Source organism: Lepidochelys kempii, chromosome 3 (assembly GCF_965140285.1).
Source record: "Lepidochelys kempii isolate rLepKem1 chromosome 3, rLepKem1.hap1, whole genome shotgun sequence".
NCBI classification, from domain to species: domain Eukaryota; kingdom Metazoa; phylum Chordata; order Testudines; family Cheloniidae; genus Lepidochelys; species Lepidochelys kempii.
In genome coordinates, this window is record NC_136382.1 from 142,174,893 (window position 1) to 142,200,196 (window position 25,304).

Consider the following 25,304-nt stretch of genomic DNA (forward strand, 5'->3'; position numbering starts at 1 on the left):
CATCTGTATGTCTTTTGTTTTTTTTATATTATGTTTTTTATATTTTGCGTCCTGAAACCAATGCAGAGCTATCCAGTGGACTCTTGTCAGAATGGCAAGACCATACATAAGGATCAAAAATCCAAAGTTGAGCCCATCTTCCTAGTTCCTCCTCAGGAAGAGGAGAGATCTTCCTTTCTCACTCTGTTTATTATATCAGAATGATCTAATGTTTGTTTTAACACTGAGATGAAGCTGAAGTAATTGACGCTCAGTATCTCTTAAAGCCACCGTGCTACTTGAATATTATTTATATCTTTCTGACATTTGCTTACTTTAGAAATGACCTTATTTCCTTAGAATACTTATTATAGTGTCCAGGAATTTCCATGCTGTACTGCTGCTGGATCTGAGCACTGTATATAATTACTTTGGGTTCCAGCCCAATTGCCTAAGGGGTGGTTAACTTTCAAAGAACAATAACCAGCTCTGTCTCACTAGCTAGAGGAAGGTAGAACTGTCAGGGTGTTTCCCTGGTACATATCAAGCAAATCGAAATAAGACCAAGATCTTAATCTTGCTATATAGAGAGCTTTTCTCAAGCACTGTGGTGAACGTACAGATTCCCTTTCTGCATTACCTGGATGTAAATGAGGGGGTGAAAACCTCCTATATTGCAGTTGAAATGGATAAGCTAGTTTATTCGATATGCAGCCATAGCTATGGTGGACATTCTGTGGGCTGGAAAATAAAATTTGACAACTGTGTTTCCCCATTTTTTCCTGATTCTTCACGGCAGTGTGACGAGCAGGGAGCTGCTGTACAACACAGCTCTTGTCTTCTGACACACTTTGATGCTCTGACCCCTTTGTGCACTGAATAGAAGTGACCAGCCTGAGGCTTGATCAAATCTCAGCCCCCTGTTGTTTCCCCATCAGTTTATATGACTCTCTTGGGCTTCTGCTGCTAGAACTGCTCTTTTTGCTGCTGTGCATAAAAAGGCACCGTGATTTATGAATCAATTAATCACTGCATGCTGAGGAGCTCTTCACGGTAGTTAAACAGAGAAAATAAAATGCTTGAGTATATAATAAAGACAGATCGTAATTAATATGACCCTCCCACTTATGAACCCCTCCCTCCATGCCTTATACTTGCCACTCCTCCTTTCCCAGTATGTGCATACTAGCCTGCCTTGATTTGCATTCTTTGAGTTTTGTTTAAAAAACAATTGTGAAACTGTTTTCTTCGTTTTCACCCAGCTCTGTTAGCTGTCAAAGACCAAATACTGACCTCTAGATAGATTGTGAACCTTATCAGCCAGTTGACTTCAATGGAGTTAGGCTGTATGTCACCTGTGTAAATGAGAGCAGATTTCATTCAAGCCAGCAATGGGGTAGAGCAGGTTAATTCATTCTCTCTGCCATGCACTCAGGCTTGCGATGGAATTAAGAATATTTAAATACATTTGCCATTTCTCTGTATTTGAAGTAAAAGGGAAGGTTTCTCCTGAACACATCCTAGTTTCTGATTTTTGTTTCTCTGCTGCTGGCATATGTTCACTGTATCAAATGGCCTTTGTTTGCTCCTTAAGCTTATCTCATAAATTGCCTTTTGAAATGCACAATCCTCAGCAGAAATGTTTCACTGCAATGATCCTGGTTAAATGTTCCCTCCCCCCCTTCTTCTCTGCTTGGTTTTCAGGACCCAGCTTTCTCTTCGGTGATCCATGACAAACTCCAAGTTCCCAACACCATTCGGAAGGCATGGAACGAGAGGGACAACAGATGTGACGTTTGTGCCACCCACCTGAACCAGCTGAAGCAGGAGGCCATTCAGATGGTGCTAACGCTGGAGCAGGCTGCCAACACCGAACAGTATGATGCCTCACCAGGCTCACCCCCACCCCTCTCCAATATTCCCACGTTAGTGGGCTCCCGACATATGGGCAGCCTGCAGCCCAGAGACTGGGCATACATGCCCACTTCCTACACTACTGCTAATTACACAGGCTTTGTGACCAACAAGCACAGTGGGAAGCCCAACAGCCTGGGGATCATCAATGGGGTGGAGAAGAAAAATGGTTCCCCTGGACACCAGGCCAAGGTCAGCCTACAGATGGCTACCAGCCCCAGCAATGGCAACATCCTGAACTCTGTAGCTATCCAGGCTCATCAGTACCTTGACGGCACCTGGTCCTTGTCAAGAACAAATGGGGTCACCCTGTATCCATACCAGGTAAGTGGCTTAAAAATGTTTATTTAAACACTTTAATAATCTTAATCCTACTAACATCTTCCCAGCCTCACACTGTGGGACTGATCCTACAAAAATGTACTTCTGCTTTAAAAATGTGGGTATTCCCTTTTGAGTATGCGCGGTACTAAGCACTATGAGCCAGATTTTCCACAGTGACCAAAGATGCAGCTAGGCACCTAACCTGCTTGGGTGTTTTGAAAATCCCATGAGATGTCGAACTCCTCTCTTTTGGAAATTCTACTAGGTGCCTATCTCCCTGTTTAGGCACCTAAATACGTCTGATAATCTGGCCCTGTGCTCACTAATAAGCATTTGCAGGGTAAATCCCTCTGTTGCTATTTTAATACTTATCAGCTATGAGAGTAGTTACTATTATGGTAAGAAAAAAATAAGTGAATGAGGAGCGTTGAGACATCAGTTTTATCACACGTAGAAAAGGGCTGGGTCAAAAAATAAGAGTGTATTTAAAATTATTTTAACTGGAAAATATATGTGACTTTACAGTTTCCTGAATCACATCTGGAGATGTCAGCATGTGACATGGACTGTGCAGTTTGATCTAAGAAAAAACTAGACCTGAGCAAAGAGTGGATAAAAATTGTGAATTATTGCTTGAATAGGAAAAGTAATTTCAATTTGACTGTGTTCACAACTTTTTGCCTTCATTTTCTATGAGCATTTGGATGGTTGAGTTTTAGTATCTTGAACAACAACCGTATACTTATGGACCTCTGTTCATGCCCACACTGTACAACTTTATTACAGGAGTTTAAGAGCTCCACAGGGTTATTACTGGTCTGGTGCAGCCAGGTTAATCACAGGTGGCCCTATGACTGGTGCCACTCCATCATATTTTAAGCCTGAAAGCTCAAATATTTTATTTTATTTCTTCAAATGTCTAAAGTCAATGACAGGGCTAATAGGGTACGTGTGGCACCTTTTCAAGTATTTGTGCAATCAAAGAAAGGAGATGTTTGACATGAATTTTCACAGGGGGCTAGAGAGTGAGCCTGCCCTGCACTCACCTGGCATAGACTGGGCCCAGCTTCCTGCTCTGGGCCTTGCAACATGGTGCACACTACTCTCTGAAATTTGGCCTGGCATCCCAACTGTCCAGAGGGGTGCTGGGCCAAACCCTGAATGGCATTGCAACCCTATGTGCCAGGCTGCAACGCTAATCACTCAAATATGGTCCAGCTGCTCCTCCGTCATGATGGAGAAGTGGTTGGGGCAAATCTGAATGGAACTGTCACCCCGTGTACTAGGTTGCAATGCTGGGCCTAGCTCCTGGGAAAGGAGCCACCTCTGCAGGGGGCGTGTGGGGCAGGCTCACTTTCCAGTCCATCACCCTGTGATTGCAAACCCTGGCTCCGCCATTGTCTAAAATATAGCTATTGATGCCGATCTTGTGGTTTCCGTAGCTATCCAATAAGTTGAAATCACAACATAATGCAAAAGGACTGCATGATAATCTGTCCACTTCAGCACAGCCTCTTCTCGACAGACTTGCAAAAGAGAATAAATATGGGCTTTGGAGTGAGGCCAGGAGACTAACAAATCTGGGCACTGGTGGACCAGTCATTGATAATCGTGAATTTTAAATTCTGTATTCAGTTGTCATATTCAAAAATTAAAATCTCTCAGTATTGGTTAGTTATGGTCATAAGGGAACAGAAATGGCAGCCTGTGTCATTTAATTATCAAAAAGCATGGATTTCAAAGTTTGAGTATTTGCCTCTGACTGTTTGAGTTATTTGCTTCAGTAGAATAATTTTGGGACGAAATTCATGAATAATTCTGAATGGTGAATAAATGTGAGAATTTTGTGTTCTGCCTATGTACATTCTGTATACAGAAAAAAGATAAAATCTGTTGAATATGTTATGTTACACATGATCTCAGATTATCAGAACAGCTTTAGATCTGTCTCTCCAATTTCTTATATCTATATAAATAAAAATATTAATTGGTCAGAGCTAGAATATCCTGCTGGGAAAAGTGCTAGTAGACCATATCAGTTTTTCTGGCTCATTTAGAACCCTGAAAATGAACCTAATTTTCCTGGCTTGAAGGTAAAGTGAAAAAAATTGCTCTAGCCACTTGCCTGAGAATATTTCCTTGTATTGAATATTTCTCCTGCACCTAATAATGAAACACCCTCACTATGCAATAGCTAACAGAACCAGACAAAAGTCTCCAGGGGATAAAGAGCATTATGTTTCCAGCAGCGGTTCAGTGCCTTCCTGTGTCATAATTTTGTCAAACTGATGCCCAGGGACAAGAGCTGTGGGACTGGCTAGACTTAATGGCTCCTGGTGTGGGCATCTCCCCATTGTAAATTAGCTTTAGTCAGATAGTCTAGACAACCTGCCAGAAACAGTTGAGTGCTTTGAAAATTGACCTTATTTTTCCTACTAATATGCCCACCACTCCAAAAAGGGGAAACCTGGCTCATAAGCCATGCCATTCTGTGCCCTCAAGGTAATTTCACACACTAAGAAATATCCTAGTTACAGTTCTTCCAAGAGCGTTATTCAGCCTTCCTGGTGGAAAATCATTTCCAGTCTCTGCCTAAACCCAGAGCCCTGTGTAGGATACAGGGAATGAATGACAGCACTGCTTTGTTCATGTTGAGAACAATGGGAATGAAATTACCTGTGATTATTTCCCAGTGCTGTGCTTCTGAAGCAGGGTGGGGTGGGTAAAGGGTGGGGGGAGGGGGAAGAGAGAGAGTTTCCACTATTTTCACAGAATAAGTCAAAAATTACCACCTGAAAGTGTGTAAAATAGGTGTGAATTCAAAAGCTCCCCACTTTAATAACTTACTGTATGCTCACAGGCTAAAAACCAGCAGCCTTGAGTTGAGATGGGCCAGAACCAGAAACCCAGATCCAAAAACCCTGGGACTTTTCTAGCTCTGGATCTCTATTTAACAGCTGACCCATGATTCTGTAGTGGGCTGAATCCAAATCCCAGGTTAAAACTTGGTGACTCAGTTCAATTTCCAGTCTTCAGACAAGAGACTTGTGTACCAAAAAAAAAAAAAAGGTGGCGGGAGAGGGGAGAGGGTAGGGAGGAAAGAGCAAATTTTTACATTGAACAGTTTTTTCTTTTCTTTCTCTGTGACGACTTAGTAAACCAGTAATAGGGTGTTTTGATCAGGGGCAAAAATTATATTCCCCACAAGTTTCTTCTATTCAGTGTTATGCATACAATTAAGAAACTAATAATGGCCAAATCCAAATTGGATTTGAGCCAGATCCTGAAGTTCACATTCAGGGTAAAATTCTCCCCTGTGCAGAGTAGCACAAGGTGTATGCACCCTAAGTGCTTAGTTGTGTCTTAAATGGGGTAAAGATTTTGTGTGGGTCCTTTGCATAGTTTATACTCATTTAGTATATGAGTTTATACTCATTCCTTACATAGGGGAACACTAGCTGATGTCAAAGGGAATTTGCCTGAGCAAGGACCTCAGGATTTGGCCAGTTGATGATGATACACCTTACAGGATACCACCCTAATCAGTACATTTCTATTGTTCATTGGTTGCCATGTTATCATTTACGACGAGTGGGAAAACTTTACAGCTGTAAGGATATGACTGTTCATTTTGTTAAGAATCCCAAAGTCCCAGTGTTTTTATAAAAATGAGGCAGAGCAACAATTTTATCAAGAAAGTGTCTCAATTAAATTGTCAGCGACCGTATGGAAACTTCATTATTCATTATCTATGTAAAGCTGTTAGTTAATGTATCTGTAAAAATGACACTGTTGGGCCACATTAAAGAAGCCACTAAAATCTGAATCATTAGCAATTAGAACTTCTGTTTTTAGTTTAAGCATGAGAGCCTGTGCCCTTATTCTCAAGGTTTTTGGTTGGGGACACTTCCTAGTTCAGTGATTCCAAATCCTTTTTCTCTTTTGGATCTCCACTTGTGAACCCTTCCATATGTCTGGGTCTTCAGTAGAGCTGGTCAAAATTTTTTCCATGAAACAGTTTAAAAAAAAGTTTCATCAAAATCCAAACATTGTTGTGGGAACATGTCTATTAGAAACCAAACTATTGGTGGGGAAAAAGTTGAAACATTTCATTTCAATAGTGTTTTGATTAATTTCATTTTGACTTTTATATAAGTCAAAATGAAATGAATTGAGACAACACTATCTAAATGAAATGTTTTGATGGCCCTGAATCAAAATGTTGTTTGGTGGGATATTTTTAAATTTAGCTTTTTATTCCAAATTGGATCAATTATTTTTTTAAAATGTTGGAATTTTCTCACAGAATGGAAATCCCAATTCTTGCCCATCTTTAGTTTTAGGGCATACGCCCACGAAGTTCCCTTTGATACCCAGTTTTGGGTGGAGGAGTCGTTCCCTCTCAAAGAATTTAAACGTCTATCCGGGAGAGGTGAGGGAGAAAAATATATTTTGATTCAAACTAAAACTGGATGGGTTTAATCCTTGTAAAAATTTGTGTGAAAGGCATCATGTGGATTAGCATTGTACAAGCTTCTCCTCATACTAGTCACTCTGACAGCACTCCTGGGTTCTGACCTGCAACATCCCTTGCTGTTCCAAATCTGAGCCTCTTGAGCAGGCCACGCCTCGTGCTCAGTTGGTGTGCTACACAAATTAACCCTAAAATGAAACCACTTAAAAGCTAGGCCAAACCCTCAACTAAAGTCTCCATAGGTGAAAAGCTACTAACCAACTGTTTCACCACTCCACCACCAAGCATTTGTCCAATCTAAACCTTGGAAGTAATTGGCACTGGTGTATTTATTATTTATTAGTGCATTATTACATTGCTATGACTTTACAACTGCAATAACTTTAGGCAGACACAAGACAAGGTCTCGCCTCCAAAGACTTGACAATCCAAGTCAAACGTAAAGAAAAGGGAATGGGGGAAAGGCATGTAAGCTGGTTGTATCTGCCCTTCTCCTAACAGACTGAGTAGGGGCCAAACAAACCCCTTTCCTGGGTTTCCTTTAACATTAACTTCAACAACAACCAATGTAAGAGGCCTGACAGAGTTTACTCTTGAACGTGGTGGTTTCTAGTGCTGCTCTCAGCTTTGAAGAGAGTTCTTAAAGCTTTTATATCCTGAGCTGGATCTAATAGGGCCCCTTCTTGTCTGGTTGCCATCTTGAGTCAGCAGAAGAACTCTCCATCTTTATGCAGGGTCCTAGAACCTGGATTACATTATTTAGATTGGCACATGTATTGTACTGTTCTAGATTATTTTAAAAAAAGAATTTGGTAGTTACTGAGTGAGCAGTGTGTGTCAGAGAGGGAGGGTTAGTGAGAAAGACAAGCCACAAGGATTGGAGAAGTTTAAAGGAGCGTGAAGTGGCATCTTGTAATGGAGAAGGAAAGCTATTCCAGGCATGGGGTGTGGGCAGTGAGAAAAAGGCAGAGACACAAGCACAGGGTTGTAGTAGGAGATGAGGACCGGTGTGGGCAGCGTGAGCACCACGTGTTCAGTTCCTTCAGACTGGGGACATGGAGCTTGGACTTGACCTGGAAAGGGACAGAAAACCAGTGGAGAGATTTGAACGTGGGGGGATGGGGAGGGGGGGATGTGTCCCTTTCTCTTAGTCCAGTAAAAAGCATCCCTTTAGAAACCAAGAACCTAGACTGCAGAGAGCCTGCTAGCCCGGGGCGTAATGATATAGTGTGTATTCAGAGAGCTATCAAAGGCTTTGTTTGTGTACGATTCATGAAAGCTTACAGTACATACTTTGTGTTTCCTCTTTATCTATGATGTGTGTTTATAACTGTACTGTTCTTGATGAAAGTACAAGTTAGTTCTGGAGCTGTGCAGTGATGAATGGTTTGTTTGGGGTTGATTTTGGTCACGGCTGCCTTGTAACACACTAACTCTTTCAGGCACAGGCTTTTTGCAAGAAATTGGTAATGATTAGAGTTTGGCATAAGATATAAAGTTCAAGCCTGGATCAAAACACTGTGTGTGGGGTATTCAGATCTGGGGATTTGATTCCTGCTCTTTCAAGTCTCTGCTCTCTAATTTCTTTCCTTTCACTTGCTGCTGCTGATAAACACATACAGCAGGAAAAGGCTGAAGTGTTAATAATCATTATGACAGAGCTAGGCTAATTTAATTGTTTCTAAAGCCTATAACAGGAGGTACCTAAATCATACTTTTGATTCAATTTGCAGATTAACGGGTGTTTAGTGTAACTATCATATTACACGCAGTCTTACAGATGTAGCGCTGCTTTGTCAAAGCATGAATATAGCAAGCAAAGGAAAAGCTAGAAGTGCCTACCACACCCTGTGACACACTTCTCAGGGTATTGCTGTTCTTACAGAAGGATTAGCAAAGTACTATGCTGGAGATAGGATAGGGGTGTCCTGAGTGTGGCCTCTGCACCAGCAGCAGGGAAGGTGATAGCCTAGAAGCCTGTTACCCCAGCTGTGTGCCCTTCCACTGAGGATTCCAGTACGTTGGCTGTATGGCCAAAGTCCATCAGTAATACAACACCAGATTATCTGGCCCTTTATTCTTATTTGTATTACAGTAACACTTAGAGGCTCTATTATACTAGGTACTGTATAAACCCAGAGCAAGAGACAATCCCTGCCCCAAAGAGCATGGGGCAGATGAGAGACAAAAGGTGGGAGGGGAAACAGGCACAGGGAGGTTAAGTGACTTGTCGGTAGTCACACAGCATGACTGGGAATAGAATTCAGGTCTCCTGAGTCCGTCTGCTTGCATGGCGGAGTAGTGGCTGCACAGAGGAAGAGTGGCTCCTCTCTCTCATGAGCTCTGACTCTGCTCTATCAGGCAGGGAACCTTGCTTGGGCGCATAAGGCAGTAGGCAAATATCCTCTGTGTGTGTGTGGTGTTCAGTTTGTGCTTTGGATGCTAACAAACTAACGAAAATCTTTGGACAATGATCCCAGTATAGAACACACAAACCAGCAATTTGATTTCACAAACTGGCAAACTGTCCCTTGGTGGACCTAGAAGAACAAGCTGATTAGCATTGAAACAAAATTTCCAACTCTAATCCTAGCTCCTGCCATCCCCACCCTCCACACTTTTATATATGTGTGTGTACATATATATATATAAAACATCTTTCCTGTGAATAGACTAATGTCCTTTTTGCGTCAAATCACTGATAATTAGATACATAGTGACGTTAGTGGGGTTATAAGTCATCAGCTGACCTTCTTTCCATGAAATGATCACTCAAGCTTGTGTATTACCGTAACTGGCTAATTATATCTGAATTTTTTTTCAAAATAATGCTCTCATTGTATCCTGACTCATCCCATCAGGATGGCAAAGTTCAGAATTCCATGCTAATTGTAATTTTTTTTTACAATTACTCTGGCGTGATTTGATGTCACATGGCATTTTTCTGCATGGCTTAATGACCCCTAGAATCATTACTCTTTCCTTCATGATATTACACTGACCAAGGGAAGTGAGAGGTAAAGGGTATCCCATGGTTTGAAAAGAGCTAAGGAGGCTTATCCTAGGAGTATGAGAGCCCCATGACTCAGCTGTGATGTGAGAAAGAAATCTATGAGCTCTGAGAGGAGTGAGATAATCCTGTAATTTAGTGAAAGCCATGAAACCACAATTAGTGAGGATTTGGAGTCTTGATTTCCTCCCCTGCTCCATGGCTTAGGAAGCTTGTCCAGATATGAGTCTCTCATGGAATAATAGTGACAATGTCCCTGCACTGATTACCTGCTATAGTTGGGTAAAAGTATCAGTTGGAGGAAGTGGGAGGAATGGGAAGGAAAAATTAGCTAGAGTTCTGGTAGGGAGTGAGACCCAATATGCCTGACTCGACTGTAAGTACCTCATAAATAACTGACTTACTGTATCTCCTGTCAGTATGTTGATTACCAGAACCTAATGTCGCTGAAAACATCATTTACCAGGCATTGTTTTCAGAGACTTCAACGTATAGAATACAATTTGGCTCCAATTCAGCAAAGCATTTAAGCACGTACTTAACATTAAGCATTTGCTTAAATCCCTCCCTATAAAGCACACGATGTTTAAATACTTTGCTGAACTGGGGCCTTACAGTTTAAAGGGTATGTTGGACAGCCAAATAATGGAGATGAACCACAACCAAAGCCCTGGAATTGAACACTCCTAAACTTTGGAGGTGTTAGGAATCTGAACTTTGCAGCTTATCCCCATCCCCCAGATAGCTAATTTACCCTTAAATCAATGGAAAAATCTGTGTTTCTTCTCTGAGTAATCACCCTATGGGTGCTCCACTTCAGGTGCGCATGATTTTCCTTAGCAGTGTACATTCGGCCAGTGCGTGTGCTGATGATGTCCGGGAGGTGCCCCGCACTGAGGCTCTCTGAGGCTGCATGAGTGAACCGCCCTCAGTTCCTTCTCAACCACCTCAGCCTGAGACAGAGTTTAGCATGTCTGCTGTGTGTGTACCTCGGCTATTGCTGAGCTTTATTTTTTTTCTTAATTTAGTTAGCTTAGTTAGTTGTTAGTAGAGTAGCTAGTAGTTCTGGTTTGAGAAAAAGTCAGCTATGGGTGATGGAGTGCCCTCTTTACCCTGCTCTGGAGCCAGGTTAGGAGAACTCCCTCCACATCAGTGCCCGAGGCTCTCTAGTGCCCCTTCAACCTCGGCACAACATTGCCCCAGAAGGGGGAAATCTCAGAGACCTTGTCAAAACATTCTAAGAGGAGGCGCTCTAATTCCCTTCCCAAGAATCCTACCTCAAAAAGACCTTGTTCTCAACAGCCTGAGATGTCATCCCCCAAGGCTCAGTTCTGTAGAGGCAAAGAGCTCTTCCAGTACGGTGAAGCAGGAAAGTCCCACAGCTCTAAGTCCAAACATGGCTCTGAGCAGGCTCCAGTACAGTCTAGTGGAGATGGTCAAAGCAAGCACAGATTGGTACCCTTGGGCTTAACTCCTCTCCTGGTACCCTTATCAGGTTCTTTGGTACTGTGTAAGCCTCCAGCCACGTCAGTGCCATCTGCACAGCACTCCAGACCATCGGTACTGTCCAGCAAGGACAAGCATAGCGGTCTGTTGGTACCACAACACCTCTTGATGCTGTAGAATACCCAAAGGACTTTTCAGTGACTGCTGTACCAGAGTCTCCATTGCTGGTGGGTACTGAATGCCTCTTGGTACTGAGAACAGCTGGGTCTCTGCAACTGTATACATTCCCTGGTGCCATCACCTCCCTTTTCAGTTGGAGCTCCGCCATTGGAGGAAAAAGAGGACAATGATGATCTCCTTTCAGTATCATCAGTCTCTGTTCAGGGTTCCCCCAATACCCATATAACGACTCTTTTCTTGAAGAAGCAGGGAAGATGTTTGGGGACCTCATCATTCCCGGTGGGAGCAACCCTGGATGCTACCATATGGCCCTCAATGCCCATACTGGGACCCCTGAGCAACTTATCGCTGGGAGATCTCCAGGGCTATCACCCTCTCCCACTGGGATGATAGGGAGACTCAAGTTTCTCCTCCCCAGCAACAGGAGGAAGCATGTGAAGACCAAGAGACTAGGGCAGATAAAGAAACCACCCCTCATGCCACTATCTCACCCACTTTGCCAGATGAAGCAGTAATACTGCCTCCTCCTCTGTCTATGGCCAATGAATTTTGGCAGCTCCAAGATCCCAGTAAGCAGGTGGCAGACTCCTTACAGATACCTCTTGAGGAGGTCAGAGAGTCCCAACACAAGCTGTTGGATATCCCTCACTCTGCAATACGATCCAGAGCTGCTCTCCTTATCAATGAGACTCTGCTGGGACCTTCAAAAGCAATTTGGTAAACCCCAGCTACAGTAATGCCCGTACTTAAGAGGGCCAATTAAAAAAGACTGATTTTCCCATTTCCAACGAGCATGGGAACGTATCATCTCGAACGAATGAGTGATGGAAGTAATATCAGGCTACACCATCCAATTTATTTCCTTCTCTATTCCTCATTCCCCTTCCCGTTGCTCTTTGGGACCCCTCTCATAAGTTCTTGCTAAGACAGGAAATAAACTCCCTTCTTCGTTTAGGAGAGATAGAACTGGGCCCTGTTCAGTACAGGGGGAAGGAGCTTTTCTTTATATTTCCTTGTACCAAAAAAAATGGAGGGTGGAGATCAATCTTAGATCTAAGACTCCTAAACAAATTAATGAGGCCTCAGTTCAGGGGATTGGTTTTTGCCCTTAATCTTCAAGATGTGTACTTCAATATAACAACACATCTGTCTCATAAAAGGTTCCTGTATTTCATCATAGGCCAGGATCAGCATTGGATGCTCTCGTTCAGTCTCTCCTTGACTCCAAGGGTTTTTTCCATGGGTTCTATGGGTGCTGGCTGCCTACCTGTGTCATCAGGTGACCATAGTATTCCTGTACCTCGACGATTTGGCTACTCAAGGGTCTATCATACCAAGAGGTGTCATCCACTCAAGGAAAGTGCTTTCTCTATTCTTGGACTTAGGTCTTCAGCTGAATGTGGAAATATCCACACTGGCTGCCATTCAGAATGTACAATTTATAGGGGCAACCCTGGATTCCTTGGCATCCATGGCCTTCCTTCCCATGGACAGATCCATGACACTATCAAAACTTGTCAGAACTATTCCAGGGAGCCCCCAGACTTCAGTCAGAAACTGTCTTCAACTTCTCAGTCCCATGGCAGCTTGCATCTTTGTGACTCTGTGTTTTTCCAGGGGTGGCTCAGATCAGTTTACTTGCCAGACAGTCTACACAAGCAGGTGTCTGTTCCCCAGCTGGGGAAGCACTCCCTAGAGTGGTAGAAGGGTCATCACAATGTAGGGATGAGGGGTTCCCATCTTCCAACTGATGCCAACAGTAACTGTAACAATGGATGCATCTCTGTTAGGATGGGGGGCACACCTTGATGATCTCACAGTATGGGGCAGATGGTCACCCCAATAAACCACCCTCCATATCAACCTGTTGAAGCTCAGAGGAGTCAGAAATTCCTGCCTTTGTGTTTTTCATCTCATCAGGTACAGGGCTATCAGAATCATGACGGGCAGCATGGCCTGCATGTTCTATATCAATCAGCCGGGAGAAGTGAGATTCCCCTTCCCTCTGCACCAAAGTAATAAGCTTATGGAGCTGGCGTGTAAATCATCTCTTAAGAATTGCAGCAGTGTGTCTTCCTGCCAGACAAAATGTTATGGCCAAAGCTCTCAGCATTTTGTTTTTTCCCAAGACTATGAATGGAGGAACCAAAGGGGAACTCATTGTTACTGATGCCTGAAAAGATAAAAGGAAAGGATGGTGAGAGACTAAGAGATGAAAATTATTAGCGACCTTCCTGGAAAGTCCCAAAGGTACCTCTCCAATAGGACACAAATTAATGCATTGTTTCTGTGATTGAGATGGTTTTGTTATCCACTTCTGTGTAAAAATGAACCCTGAGGTTAGGATTCAGGGGTCAGGAGATGCTAATAAACTTATTATAATTTTGATAGAAGGACCCCATCTGAACTGTGATTTTTTTAAAGAGCAGATTGTCATGTTCTGGGGTGCAACCCAGACAAGGGAGGGACTGTGTAACCCTCTGCCTTGTAACTCTGGGTGTCTCTTAGTGTTTTGCTAAGCGAGCTCCCAACCTGGGCTGCTCACAAACAGCCTTCCAGCATGCAGGTCATACCCTGAATGTCTGTGTATAGCTGCACCTCTGACCCCATCAGCTTGCCAGCCACACACACCAGTTCATGCTGTGGCTTCCACCAGCTTTGGTTACTACTTGCAGGAATGTCCAGCCCTCTCCTGGACAGTTCAGATATTAAATTCCGATGTCCCTGTAAAGTGTCAGTATTTAACAGTTTGTTACTTTAATTGGAGTTACCAAACAGTTAAGCACACAGAACTGGGTTGGTTTAGATTACAAACAAAGTAAGTTTATCAACAAAATCAGATAGGACTTTAAGTGAAAATTCAGGTACGAGAGAGAAAGTTAGAAATGGTTGCAAGCAAATAAAAGTGAAAACACACCTAAAAGTCTAAAGCTTAATCTAGCAAAGTTTTGGTTCAAAGCTCTGTTTAAGATGGCCTTCTCACCAGCGTCTTCGAGCAAGATGGTGACTGATGGAAGGTCAGAATCTCTCCCAGAGGCCCAAAGTGCTGATGCCTTTGTCTTCTTAGATGAAAGAGAACATGGAGTTTTCTGCCCCCATTTTTTGTGGTCCAGTGAACCTTTGAAATGGATTCTGCTGAAGGTTACCCCTCAAAGCAAAGTTTATCCAAACAGTGGGGAAGGTGACATGGAATCTGGTGGTGAAGGAAGCTCCGTGCCCTTTCTTCCTGTACTTGTGTTTGCTAAAATGCAAATTACTCTGTTTCCTGCCATCACCTCTCCCTGTTGTCTTGCTGGCCCTGTTTGCTACTTTTATGTAAATTGAGGTAAACAGGATAAGCCTGTTTAAAAACTTTTGCCTAGGCAGGACTGTCTGGGTTTGAACATATGCTAATAGCATCATGCAGGGGGAATTCATAACTTTAGATGTAATGTTGATAAATATATTTCACCAGGATATTATTGACCAGTGAGTTATTAGTGTTCCAATGATACCTCACAAGGCATATTAGCTTATTACAGTGGTTCGTAGGGTGTGAATACAGGGGAGCTTTTGGTCCCAAAGATGTAAGCTTTTATAGGTGAAGAATCATATTCCCATACAGACAAAATGAAATAATAGTAATGAAGCTGTTTGCTTGGATGATATGCTTGTGGGAGGTAAGGAGGAAGTTACTAATGGCTGATACAGTTGTGAAATGTGATTCCACAGAGCTAGCATGTAAAACATTATTTTCTTTTCTTATAAAGTGTTCTTGAAATGGCCTTTTGAAATGTGGTATCAAATTCCATGCTGGGATAACTCCTTTTCAAATCAATGGATTGAAGTGAAGAGAATTTGGCCCATTGTTCCTTTGTAGTAGGCAGCACTATATTTTCTATTAAAACAAAAGTGAAAGGCTGATAGAGACCTCATCTTCTGTATATCAAGAAACTTTTTGTTTCTTTATCAGATAAAAATATATTTAGGACCAGATTCTCCTCTCACTTACACTAGTGTAAATCCAGAGTAAATTGTACAGCAGACAATGATATTAACACCAATGTAAACCAGATGCAAATGAAGTCAAGATCAGGCCCTTAGCATCTTGTCATCCCAAATGTGAGAACAGCTGAGGTAATAAGGAATGGATCTGGTGTGGTCTCAGGGTAAATGGAATTTCTCTTTAGTATGGAGTGAGAGGAACATATTTCCTTCCACACATCCCTCGTCTGACCCTTAACCTGAATAGGTCTAATTCACTATGTCAGGTAGAGCTGCCTCTACAATACGAAAGGCATGAATGAAGAAGGCCAATTGTCCAGCTGCTTCTGAACTTTGGACCAGCCCCGGGTGTATTTCCTGAAGAGCAAGGAGGGGGTTTCATGTGGCCAGGGGTGAAGAAGCACCACTCCCAGCTAATGAAGCCATTTTAAATGCAGCAATCTGTTCTGAGGGGGAATGAGACCATGCTTCACCTTTCACAACCACCTTATGTAATTGGTTGTACTCAGGAGAGCTCCAAGGATACACAAAGAATAGAGGGTAATGACCAGTAACCTTTGAGGGGGTTAAGCCGGTCATGCTTAAGGTCACTAGGAAATCTCAGCATGAACATCTGTAACTGTGCCTCAGAAAGGGAGAGGATTCCAGTTTCCATCATTCAAGTCCTTTAATGTAGCTGAGACTTCATTTTCATAAGCATAAAAAAAGTCTCTAGTCCAGTTTATAGTCTTAAAAATGTCCCTTAAAGACTCTACAGCAGGGGTGGGCAAACTTTTTGGTCTGAGGGCTGCTCGGGTTTCGGAAATTGTATGGAGGGCCGGTTAGGGGAGGGGGTCATGGCCCAGCCTCCACCTCCTATCTGCCCCCGGGACTCCTGCCCCATCCAACCCCCCCTGTTCCCTGACTGCCCCCCCCCCGGGACCCCTGCCCTATCCAACCCCCCCTTCTCCCTGTCCCCTGACTGCCCCCTGCTGCCACATCCAACCCGCCCCCCTTCCTGACTGCCCCCCGGGACCCCTGCCCCAATTCAACCCCCTTGTTCCCACCCTGACCCCTGTCCACACCCCTGTCCTCTGACCACCACCCCGAACTCCCCTGCCCTCTATCCAACTCCCCCTGCTCCATGCCCCCTTACCGTGCTCCGCGGTGCTATAGCTGCGCTGCCCAGCTGGAGGCAGGCCATGCTGCCGCCGCCGCCACCATGCAGCACAGAGCACCAGGTCAGGCCGGGCTCTGCAGCTGCACTGCCCCAGGAGCTCACAGCCCCGCCGCCCAGAGTGTTGCACCGGCGGCGAGGTGAGGCTGTGGGGGGAGGGGCCAGGGGGTAGCCTCCCGGGCCAGGAGCTCACGGGCCGGGCAGGAGGGTCCCGCGGGCTGTAGTTTGCCCACCTCTGCTCTACAGGTAGTGCAGGAAATGGTGTGCTTGCAAATGAAAGGTTAAATAATGTTTAAATCAAAGGATTCTTCTTCTTTTACATTAGAATGGCTCCATTTTGAATGTGTGAGATTTAAAAATGAAAGTTTTATTTTATATATAAAAAAGAATTCGCTGAATTTGCCTTCAAAGTTTGTGGCTAGTAAGAGAGCCAATAAAGAAAATAATAGAGAGTAGATACTGCCCATTGACTGCAGTGGGGTTGCAGTGGTATAAACGAAGGCAGAATTTGGCCTGAGATGTGTAATTGTAACTACGACAAATTGAAACAAAATATAAAGGGCTGAATTGTGGACCTTTGTACACACACTTTGCTGTTCCACTGATTTCAATTAGTTGCCCAAGATATAGGTCAGTGCAGAATTTGGCCCAAGCTTTGTATGTGCAATCCTTATTTAAAGGATTTAGGGTGATATTCTGATCTCAGTTACACCCTTTCACTAGGATTAAACAGGTTTAACTGAGGAAACCCTTAGTTGTAAAGTTAAATATTAGTCAGTTTTAGGTACCAGTGTTTTCTCACAGTTGTTAGCTTGTGGAGGACAAAGAAATGAACGACTTCTGGTAATAGTCCCATTTTGATAGTACCATGGTTAACATATTGATCCCTTGATGTTTTTCCTTTCAGGTCCCCCCATGTGTGCCAGATCATGGCTGTAAAGTCACTGGTTGGTACAGTGGTGGTCTGGAAGTCCACCACCCCTGCAGACGCTAGCATTAGCACTGTGCCTTAGGTACAATGCCTTTGGGAATGTAGGGGGAGCATGACAGTGGCTCCACTGATCAATTTAAAGAGGAGGCAGCTCAGGCCCCCACTAGTGCTCAGCTTTTCCCCTGGGCTACTTCTGGGAGTCTATCACCGACAGTGTTTCCAGATGGGAGGACTCTCTACACTCCTCAGCCGACTTATGCACACGGACAAGGCAAGGTGCAATCTGACTCTGTATGTTTTATTCATATGTATTTCCTTAGTCATCACAATGCAGGCATTTAATAAAGATAGTTCTGTCTTGGTAACAACCCAGGCCCCTCCGTATCTCTGATCTAGTGAAACTCTTATTTGATCTGGTGTGGATCTGATTACATACTTAAGTCAATTTTCTTAATACTCTGTGGACTTCACATGATCTTTTTGAAGTGTGTCGGGGGAGGAGGGGGACACACCTTAGTTTAAAAAAGGATATATACTTCTCTCCATGCAGGCACATCACTGCAGAGATATTAATAGGCATTACACACATGGATAAAGAGGAGTGTGTATTCCTCAGCAGTGATTGTTTAAGATCCTGATCAAGCTCCCATTGAAGTCAACAAGAAGATTCTCATTCACTTCAGTGGAGCTTAATCAAGCCCTAGAACTGGAGGATTTTTAGCTCTGAAGGAATTAAAGCAAACCCCTCTTTTGTCCTGTTGGCCAAACAATGTCGCCAGCTGAAATTAATCAGGTTTCTAGAGAACTTTTCAACATGAGGACTTTTTACCTCCAAATGTCACTGAGGAGTTTTGAAAGCATCATGCACAGTATGTGCTAAATTTGGCCATTTTTGGGGTAGATTTAGGTGCTAAATCAGCAGATTAGATTGTTTCACGATAAATGAGGGTTCTGGAGAAAAATAACTGGCAGGAAAAATACCTTTAAATGACCTCTTTTGTTGCCTATTTCATTACTATGTGACCTAGTCAGCTATCATAGGTGCCTTCAGCCTCATAATCCTAAATGCCTTGAAGCAATGTTAGCCGCCACTGATTATCTCCTGAGTGCTGTATTGCACTTTAGAGCATATGGAAGGATTGCTTTAGACCAGGTCATCAGTTTCAGTTCATGCTGAAATAAAAGTAGGAGAGATGGACGCCTGGCCTGATGACTGAGATTGAACCAGCATTTCTGTGAAAGGAATCATGAGACAGAAATTTGTAGATGGAATGGGCTGAGATGGACACGTGGCATGTATCCCCAGCTCTGACACTTACTGGTTATGTGACCTTGGGGAGTCACTTCAAGTCTATTTGTCCATTTCCCTTCCTACCCTTAGTCTGCCTTGTCTACTTAGATATAAACTCTTCGGGGGCAGGAACTGTCTGTCTGTCCATAGTGCCTAGCATAATGAGGTGCTTATCTCTGGGGCCTCTTGGCACTACTGTACAATAAATAATAATGTGTTGTCCTAGCACTGGTATATATTAGATTGGTAAAAGGGAATAAAAAGTATATGATGGCTTGGTTTGGCTAAATCTTTGCTTAGGTTTGTGTTGTGGGAAACAGCAAATATTAAGATATCGTTAATTTATTTCAGGACAATTTTTATCAGATTTAGTGTGGAGTATCTGTTTAAATGCTTGCTATTATTTTGTCTCTGTCTGAACACCATTACTTGCAGCGCCACTTTGTGTGCAGTAATGTCTTCTACTCCACTGAGTACCCTTTAGATGGTACCATGAAAAGCCAAAGGCCCTATTTGCTGCTAGTACAAGGAAACACAACACCAGTGAAATTGCATGTGCTTGCACGAGTAGAGAGTATGGCCCCAAGACCTTTTCTTGATTAGACTGTCTAACATTTGAGTGGAAAAAATAAACACAGACATCATTGGAAGTGCAAGGCATAAAATAATCTCTTACTACAACTGTTGTATATACTATAGCACCTTCCTGCCAAAGAACTTCAAGCATATTGCTTCACACCTGTGAATTACGTGAATATTATTATTTCCATTTTACACATGTGGGAAACGTGCAAGGAGAAGGGAACTGATTTGTCCATGGTCTCATAAACACAATTTGTGGAAGAGCTTGGAAAATAACCTTTGTTAGTTTAGCTGTAGGCAGCAGGAACAGTTGGCCATTGGATAGGTGGCATTGTTTAGATTTTTTGTGACCAGTGGGAAAGAGTCATTGTTAGATTGGACTGTGAAATGGGAAGAGAGAAATAATGATCCATAACACTCTGGAAGAATCTTTACTGTGAAAACAGAAGACCTTCCAACAAATAATATACACTATAGTAGATTAATCAGGCTGTGACTCATTTTGTGTTTTCTCTTTCCTGAAAAAAACGTGATTTACAGATTTTTTTTTCAATTAAACTGAGTTTATACACAATACTGCTTATGTATATTGCCATTGTACTTTCTGAAAACAAGGAGATCAGAAATAGGAGCGTTGTTTCTGGGGAGAACGCTTGAAAGTGTGCCCTTGGGAAAAGACAAGACTATGGAAGTTTTAAGGCTGTGATCTATGAAGTCTGTGAATTTAGCATCCTTGAATCTTGCTCTTTTTAACAAGCTTCCTAGTCCAGGGTACATCTCCCTTGCTATTTGCCCTGCTTTAGCTCTTAACACAAAAATAGTTCCTGCAGATGCTAAATTCCTTTCATCCAGTGTAAATTGCTTTGTTTGCACCGAGGGAACATCCCATGATTTACTGCTGGAAAAATCACCCTTCTTCATTACAAACTGTTTATTTCTTTATCTCTCCCCTTCATCTGTTCTTATGTGGGGAAGGCCACAGCATCCATATAGAGACCCTACTGCCTTCAAATGGCTTGCCTCCCAATCTGCTCTCTGCTATGTGCTGGCCTGTTTTCAACCTGGCACAAAGCCCTCCTCCATGGAGTCTAGAGCAGGGATAGTCAATTTTTTGTCAAGGTCCAAATTTCTTGGTCAAGTAACGGTCAAGGTCCAGACTCCAGAGACACTTTTTTTAGACCACAACAAAAATAATGATCATAGGTAAATAAAATTTCGCAGTCCATTCAAAAGCATCTGGCAGTCCAGATTTGGCCCACAGTCCGCCCATTAACTACCCCAGTCTAGAGTTTTCCCTGTGTGGTTGATACACCCATGACTTCCAAGGCCTCAGTGGTGTGGAGGGCTTGAAGCATCCTTGAGCTCCCAATTGATTTTCACCCATAATGCATACAAGTATTGGTCCTGTGTCTGATCTCACTTACACCAATGTAAATCCACTGGCATCAGTGGAGTTACTCCAGATTTACACTACTGGGACTGAAACCAGAATGTGGTCTATTGAGTCAACAGAAATACACTTTTAATTTTATATATATATATATTAACTGCTCTCTTCTACCTGTTTTTTACTCTAAGAACGTTTTCTCCAGAGAAAATTACTGCTATTAGTAATATACACTTTGCAATATATTCCAATTTTCATTGCACAAGTGTGAATCCAGAGTAACCCTACTGAAGTCAATGGAGCTACTCTGGATTCACACTGGAGTAACTGAGCTCAGCATCATGTCCTTTGCCTTTATTCAGTGAACTGCCATACTTCTATCAATAAGAAACTTAGAAACAGACTCTCTGAGGTGTGATAGATAGTGCTGGAGGAGGAGAGTGGTATGGAAACCTTAACCTCTCTGTTAGGAACGATTCCTTCCTAGGAGTGTTTCTAGGACCATGTCTTAATCTGATTCTGCATTATGGGCATAAAAGGCTACCATGCTGATCTGATAGTGTTTTACGCCCACTCTGCATTCAACTCGCCCTGGTATAAATGACTAAAAGCCAACTAGGTTCCGTGTAAAAGGTATATTGGGGGATGGGAGTAGGGGAAATCTGCGTGTATCTATACAGCCCACAGAAGCGAGCCTCCCAGACCCAGGCCAACAGACTCAGACTAGCAGGGCTGCTGGTAGCGCTGTTATGGCTTGGGCTTGCAACAGCTATTTTTAGAGCGCTAGCATGAGCCCGCTAGCCCAAGTCTGCTAGCCTCACTGCGTGTACTATGTAGACAAAACCCTATGAAACCTGCTTTTAGTTTCACTTGTGCTGGTTTTACACCATTACAACTCTACTGACCTCAGCCTAGTTACTCCTGATTTACACCATTGTGAGAGGAGAACTTAGTCCATGGTGTTTAATTGAAAAAAAAATTAAAACAGAGACCTCCTAAAATTTGTTCTTGAATCGCTCTGAAATATCTTATTTTACAAAATTTTTCTAATCAGTTGAGAAACAAACAGTTCGTGGGCATTTAGAACTCTCTTTAGAGAGTTCTAAGAGGTAATGAAAATGGAAGATAATGACCATGTAACACTTAGTATGATTTAGATGGATTACTAGAGTTTAGACACCATCTCAGATGATGAGCCTGTTTGTTGATAGATTTGGATTTCATTAAAGCGCTTGTAATTAAATCCATTGTATATCTGCTCACTATTCCCACTTGGCCAATTAATTTAATCTTGCTGTTTGCTTATATAAATATCAACTGAAATCTCTTGAATGGATTTTAATAGCTGTTTGATTTTGCAGCTTCATGGAGATGGTTTTTGTTGAATTATTCTAAAATGTAAGCTCCTTGGGGCAGGAACTGTCCTTATCTTTGTGTTCTACAGAGCACACACAGTCAGTGTCTGACAAATATTAAATAACATAAAGTAGAGATGTGGGCCCCCAGAGGCTTGCACAAGGGGGGCAAGCAGGGGCACATCCCCCCCGCCAATCGGAGGGAGCACAGAACTCCTCTGGGGACGGGGAGGGGAGAGCAAGCTCCTCCAGCTCTGGGGCCGCAGGAAAAGACCCAGCGGTCCAGCTGCCTGGGGAGAGCAAGCTCCACTGGCTGTTGGGGGGCGGGGGGAGCCAGTTCCACTTGTCCTGGGGTTGCGGCCGGGAGAGCCAGCTTTTCCGGCCGCCGGGGGCCCCAGATAGTGCCCCTCCAAAAGCAGCCAAATTTTTATTCCTGTGCATGCCCCTGTGGCCCAGTGAATGTTGGTTACTTTACCTTTTTATGAAAGAAACAAATTTAATATTATTACTTAATTTTTATGACTCTGGAAGACAGTAATAAAAAAAAATCCTAGTAGTATAAAAATAGAAGATTGAGGGAATAACAAAAATTTCTAAAAATTTGTTAGTTTCCACTAAGTTCTTTCTTTCTTCCCGCCGCACCCTGGCCACATCTCCTTTAATCTGTATAGGTAAAATGACCAGGATATGTAAGGGAATGAGAAAAATTAAAAAATGATTCTGGTAACATCTTTTCTGAATCATAAGTATGTGAAATAATAATTCTACCTGGGGCACAAAGGAACAAACCCAGATAGATCTTAATCATTCATGTGGTAGACAGGCCTACGTGGGATCATTGTACAGCAGAGACCAAAGATCAGAATTTCTAGCAAGAAATGAAGAACGTGCTCCATGCAGATTTGTGTATGTGTGAATTTTGAAATCAAATTAGTGCAATGTGGCGTATGAATGAAAAAGCTAATTATTTGCATTATTTAATGACAACACTGCATTTCAAAGTTAAGAATAGCAGCTAGGAATATGCTGCATAGATTGCAAAAGATCTTGCATATGCTTATATTACTTTAAATCTCTGTTCTGGCCAGCATGGTGTTTGACACTGAAGTCATTAAAGATTCAGTGGATTCTATACTTAGGAATAGTAGGATCCTATTTTACTAGGGACAAGTCTTATTGGATTAAGTGGTCTTTACTTGTCAGCTCAAAATTTCTAGAATTGTCAATTTTCATGCTCAATAGATCATTCTGACTGAGAGTAAAGGAGTTTTAAAAAATATCTCCTTGCAGGAGCATTCACAATTTGTCAGTACTGCAGCTTGTGAATGACCAGCTAATCCCTTCCTGCCTTTTTCAGGTACAGCTATAGGACCAGGTTAGTCATGGATCCTTGAGAGCCAGTGAATCTTTCCATTCTTGTATTTAATTCAAAAAACTAAACAGATTGGGGGGCGGGGGAGGAGAATAGTATCAGCACTGTTCATGGTCAAAATCTTCCAAAGTGATCACTGATTTGGGATGCCCAATAGAGAGAAAAGGAGTACTTGTGGCACCTTAGAGACTAACCAGTTTATTTGAGCATAAGCTTTCGTGAGCTACAGCTCACTTCATCAGATGCATACTGTGGAAACTGCAGAAGACATTATATACACAGAGACCATGAAACAATACCTCCTCCCACCCCACTCTCCTGCTGGTAATAGCTTAAGTGATCACTCTCCTTACAATGTGTATGATAATCAAGTTGGGCCATTTCCAGCACAAATCCAGGTTTTCTCACCCTCCGCCCCCGCCCCCCAACTCACTATGGATGAGCTATTACCAGCAGGAGAGTGAGTTTGTGTGTGTATGGGGGTGGGGAGGTGAGAAAACCTGGATTTGTGCTGGAAATGGCCCACCTTGATTATCATGCACATTGTAGGGAGAGTGGTCACTTTGGATAAGCTATTACCAGCAGGAGAGTGGGGTGGGAGGAAGTATTGTTTCATGGTCTCTGTGTATATAATGTCTTCTGCAGTTTCCACAGTATGCATCCGATGAAGTGAGCTGTAGCTCACGAAAGCTTATGCTCAAATAAATTGGTTAGTCTCTAAGGTGCCACAAGTCCTCCTTTTCTTTTTGCAAATACAGACTAACACGGCTGTTATTCTGAAACCAATAGAGAGAGTTATCCAAAAATTGTCACCCCAAATCGATGGTAACTTAGGAAAATTTTGGTTTGTATCTCCCCTACATTGGCCACTCAGGAGAGATGGGTTGTTATCATTCATTCAGCCTCTTAGTGAATGTGCAATAAATTCCAGGTGGGAGCCTACTATCAGTCTCCTTAAAGTTCTCCACAGACCCAAAGGCCTAAAGGAAAGAGTAGGAACGTGACATGCTCGGTGTAGGGATGTCTTAGTGAAGATGGATGATGATGGTCCATGCAGACAAACACAGGTTATATATGTAGTGGGAAAGGCCATGATCTGTATCTGAATTAAATGCTAGATCAGCTTCAGCTAATCTAATGTTCAACTAGCTAATTTTATTATGTTTTCCTGGGCAGTTCAACAAATTAACGGACTATTCGCTAGAGTTAAAAGGGCCTGATTCTCATTTATATTAAAGCCCCTTTACACTGCTAAAGTGTGTTAAAAGGACCTTTGTGCAAATGAGATTCAGACCCCAAAGACTTCAGATTATGCAGGTAACCAAGTCTCATATAAAATACTTCTATTAATAGGACTATTCTGTTTTCTGTGGAGCAGGTCTGGGGTGGGTGAGTGGTTGTTAAAACAGGATTTAAATATTGTAGCTATGCAACTGAAAAAATGTTATGATAACAGTTACCCAGTTGTAATATGAAAACATACTGTACACTGAATAAACTCCATGTTTGTTTTTAGATACAGTATGACATCTCACAGAAGGAGCTAAAGGGGTCTGGATAGCTCAGGATGTTGTTACTAGATTAAAGTGTATTTCGTAGTGCAGTCACTGGTTCAAATCCATTGCAGGTTATCAGTGACCAAAAGTTGTGATTATCTGTGGGAAAAGATTTTGGAATCAGTATGGACAGTACAGTGAAGATGTGTGTCTTGTGCACAGCAGCAGTTTGCAAGTGAATATACTGCTGCATGGGCTCATTAGAAAGAGGGAGGTCACCACCCTCATTTGGAATAAAGTGCTCCAATTTGATTACTTTGCTGTAAGAAAGATATAGTTGAGAATTGAAAATAAATCCAACGAACAGTTTAAGACGCATGAGAGGGATTGCATGAAATGAGAAATTGCAAACATACGATTTAT

General features: G+C 42.6%; 1 protein-coding gene across 2 annotated transcripts in view; it reads left to right on the forward strand.

Annotated features, from left to right (window-relative positions):
• Window positions 1-25,304, forward strand: part of KIF26B (kinesin family member 26B) — a 426,862-nt gene that overhangs the window by 133,526 nt on the left and 268,032 nt on the right. For both annotated transcript variants that reach the window (XR_012158167.2, XM_073338289.2), the window contains exon 3: window positions 1,684-2,217. Coding sequence is in view for 1 of the 2 variants with exons in the window: in XM_073338289.2 (XP_073194390.1) it covers window positions 1,684-2,217 (534 nt within the window). In the remaining variant the exon portion in view is untranslated. The remainder of the gene's footprint in view (window positions 1-1,683; window positions 2,218-25,304) is intronic.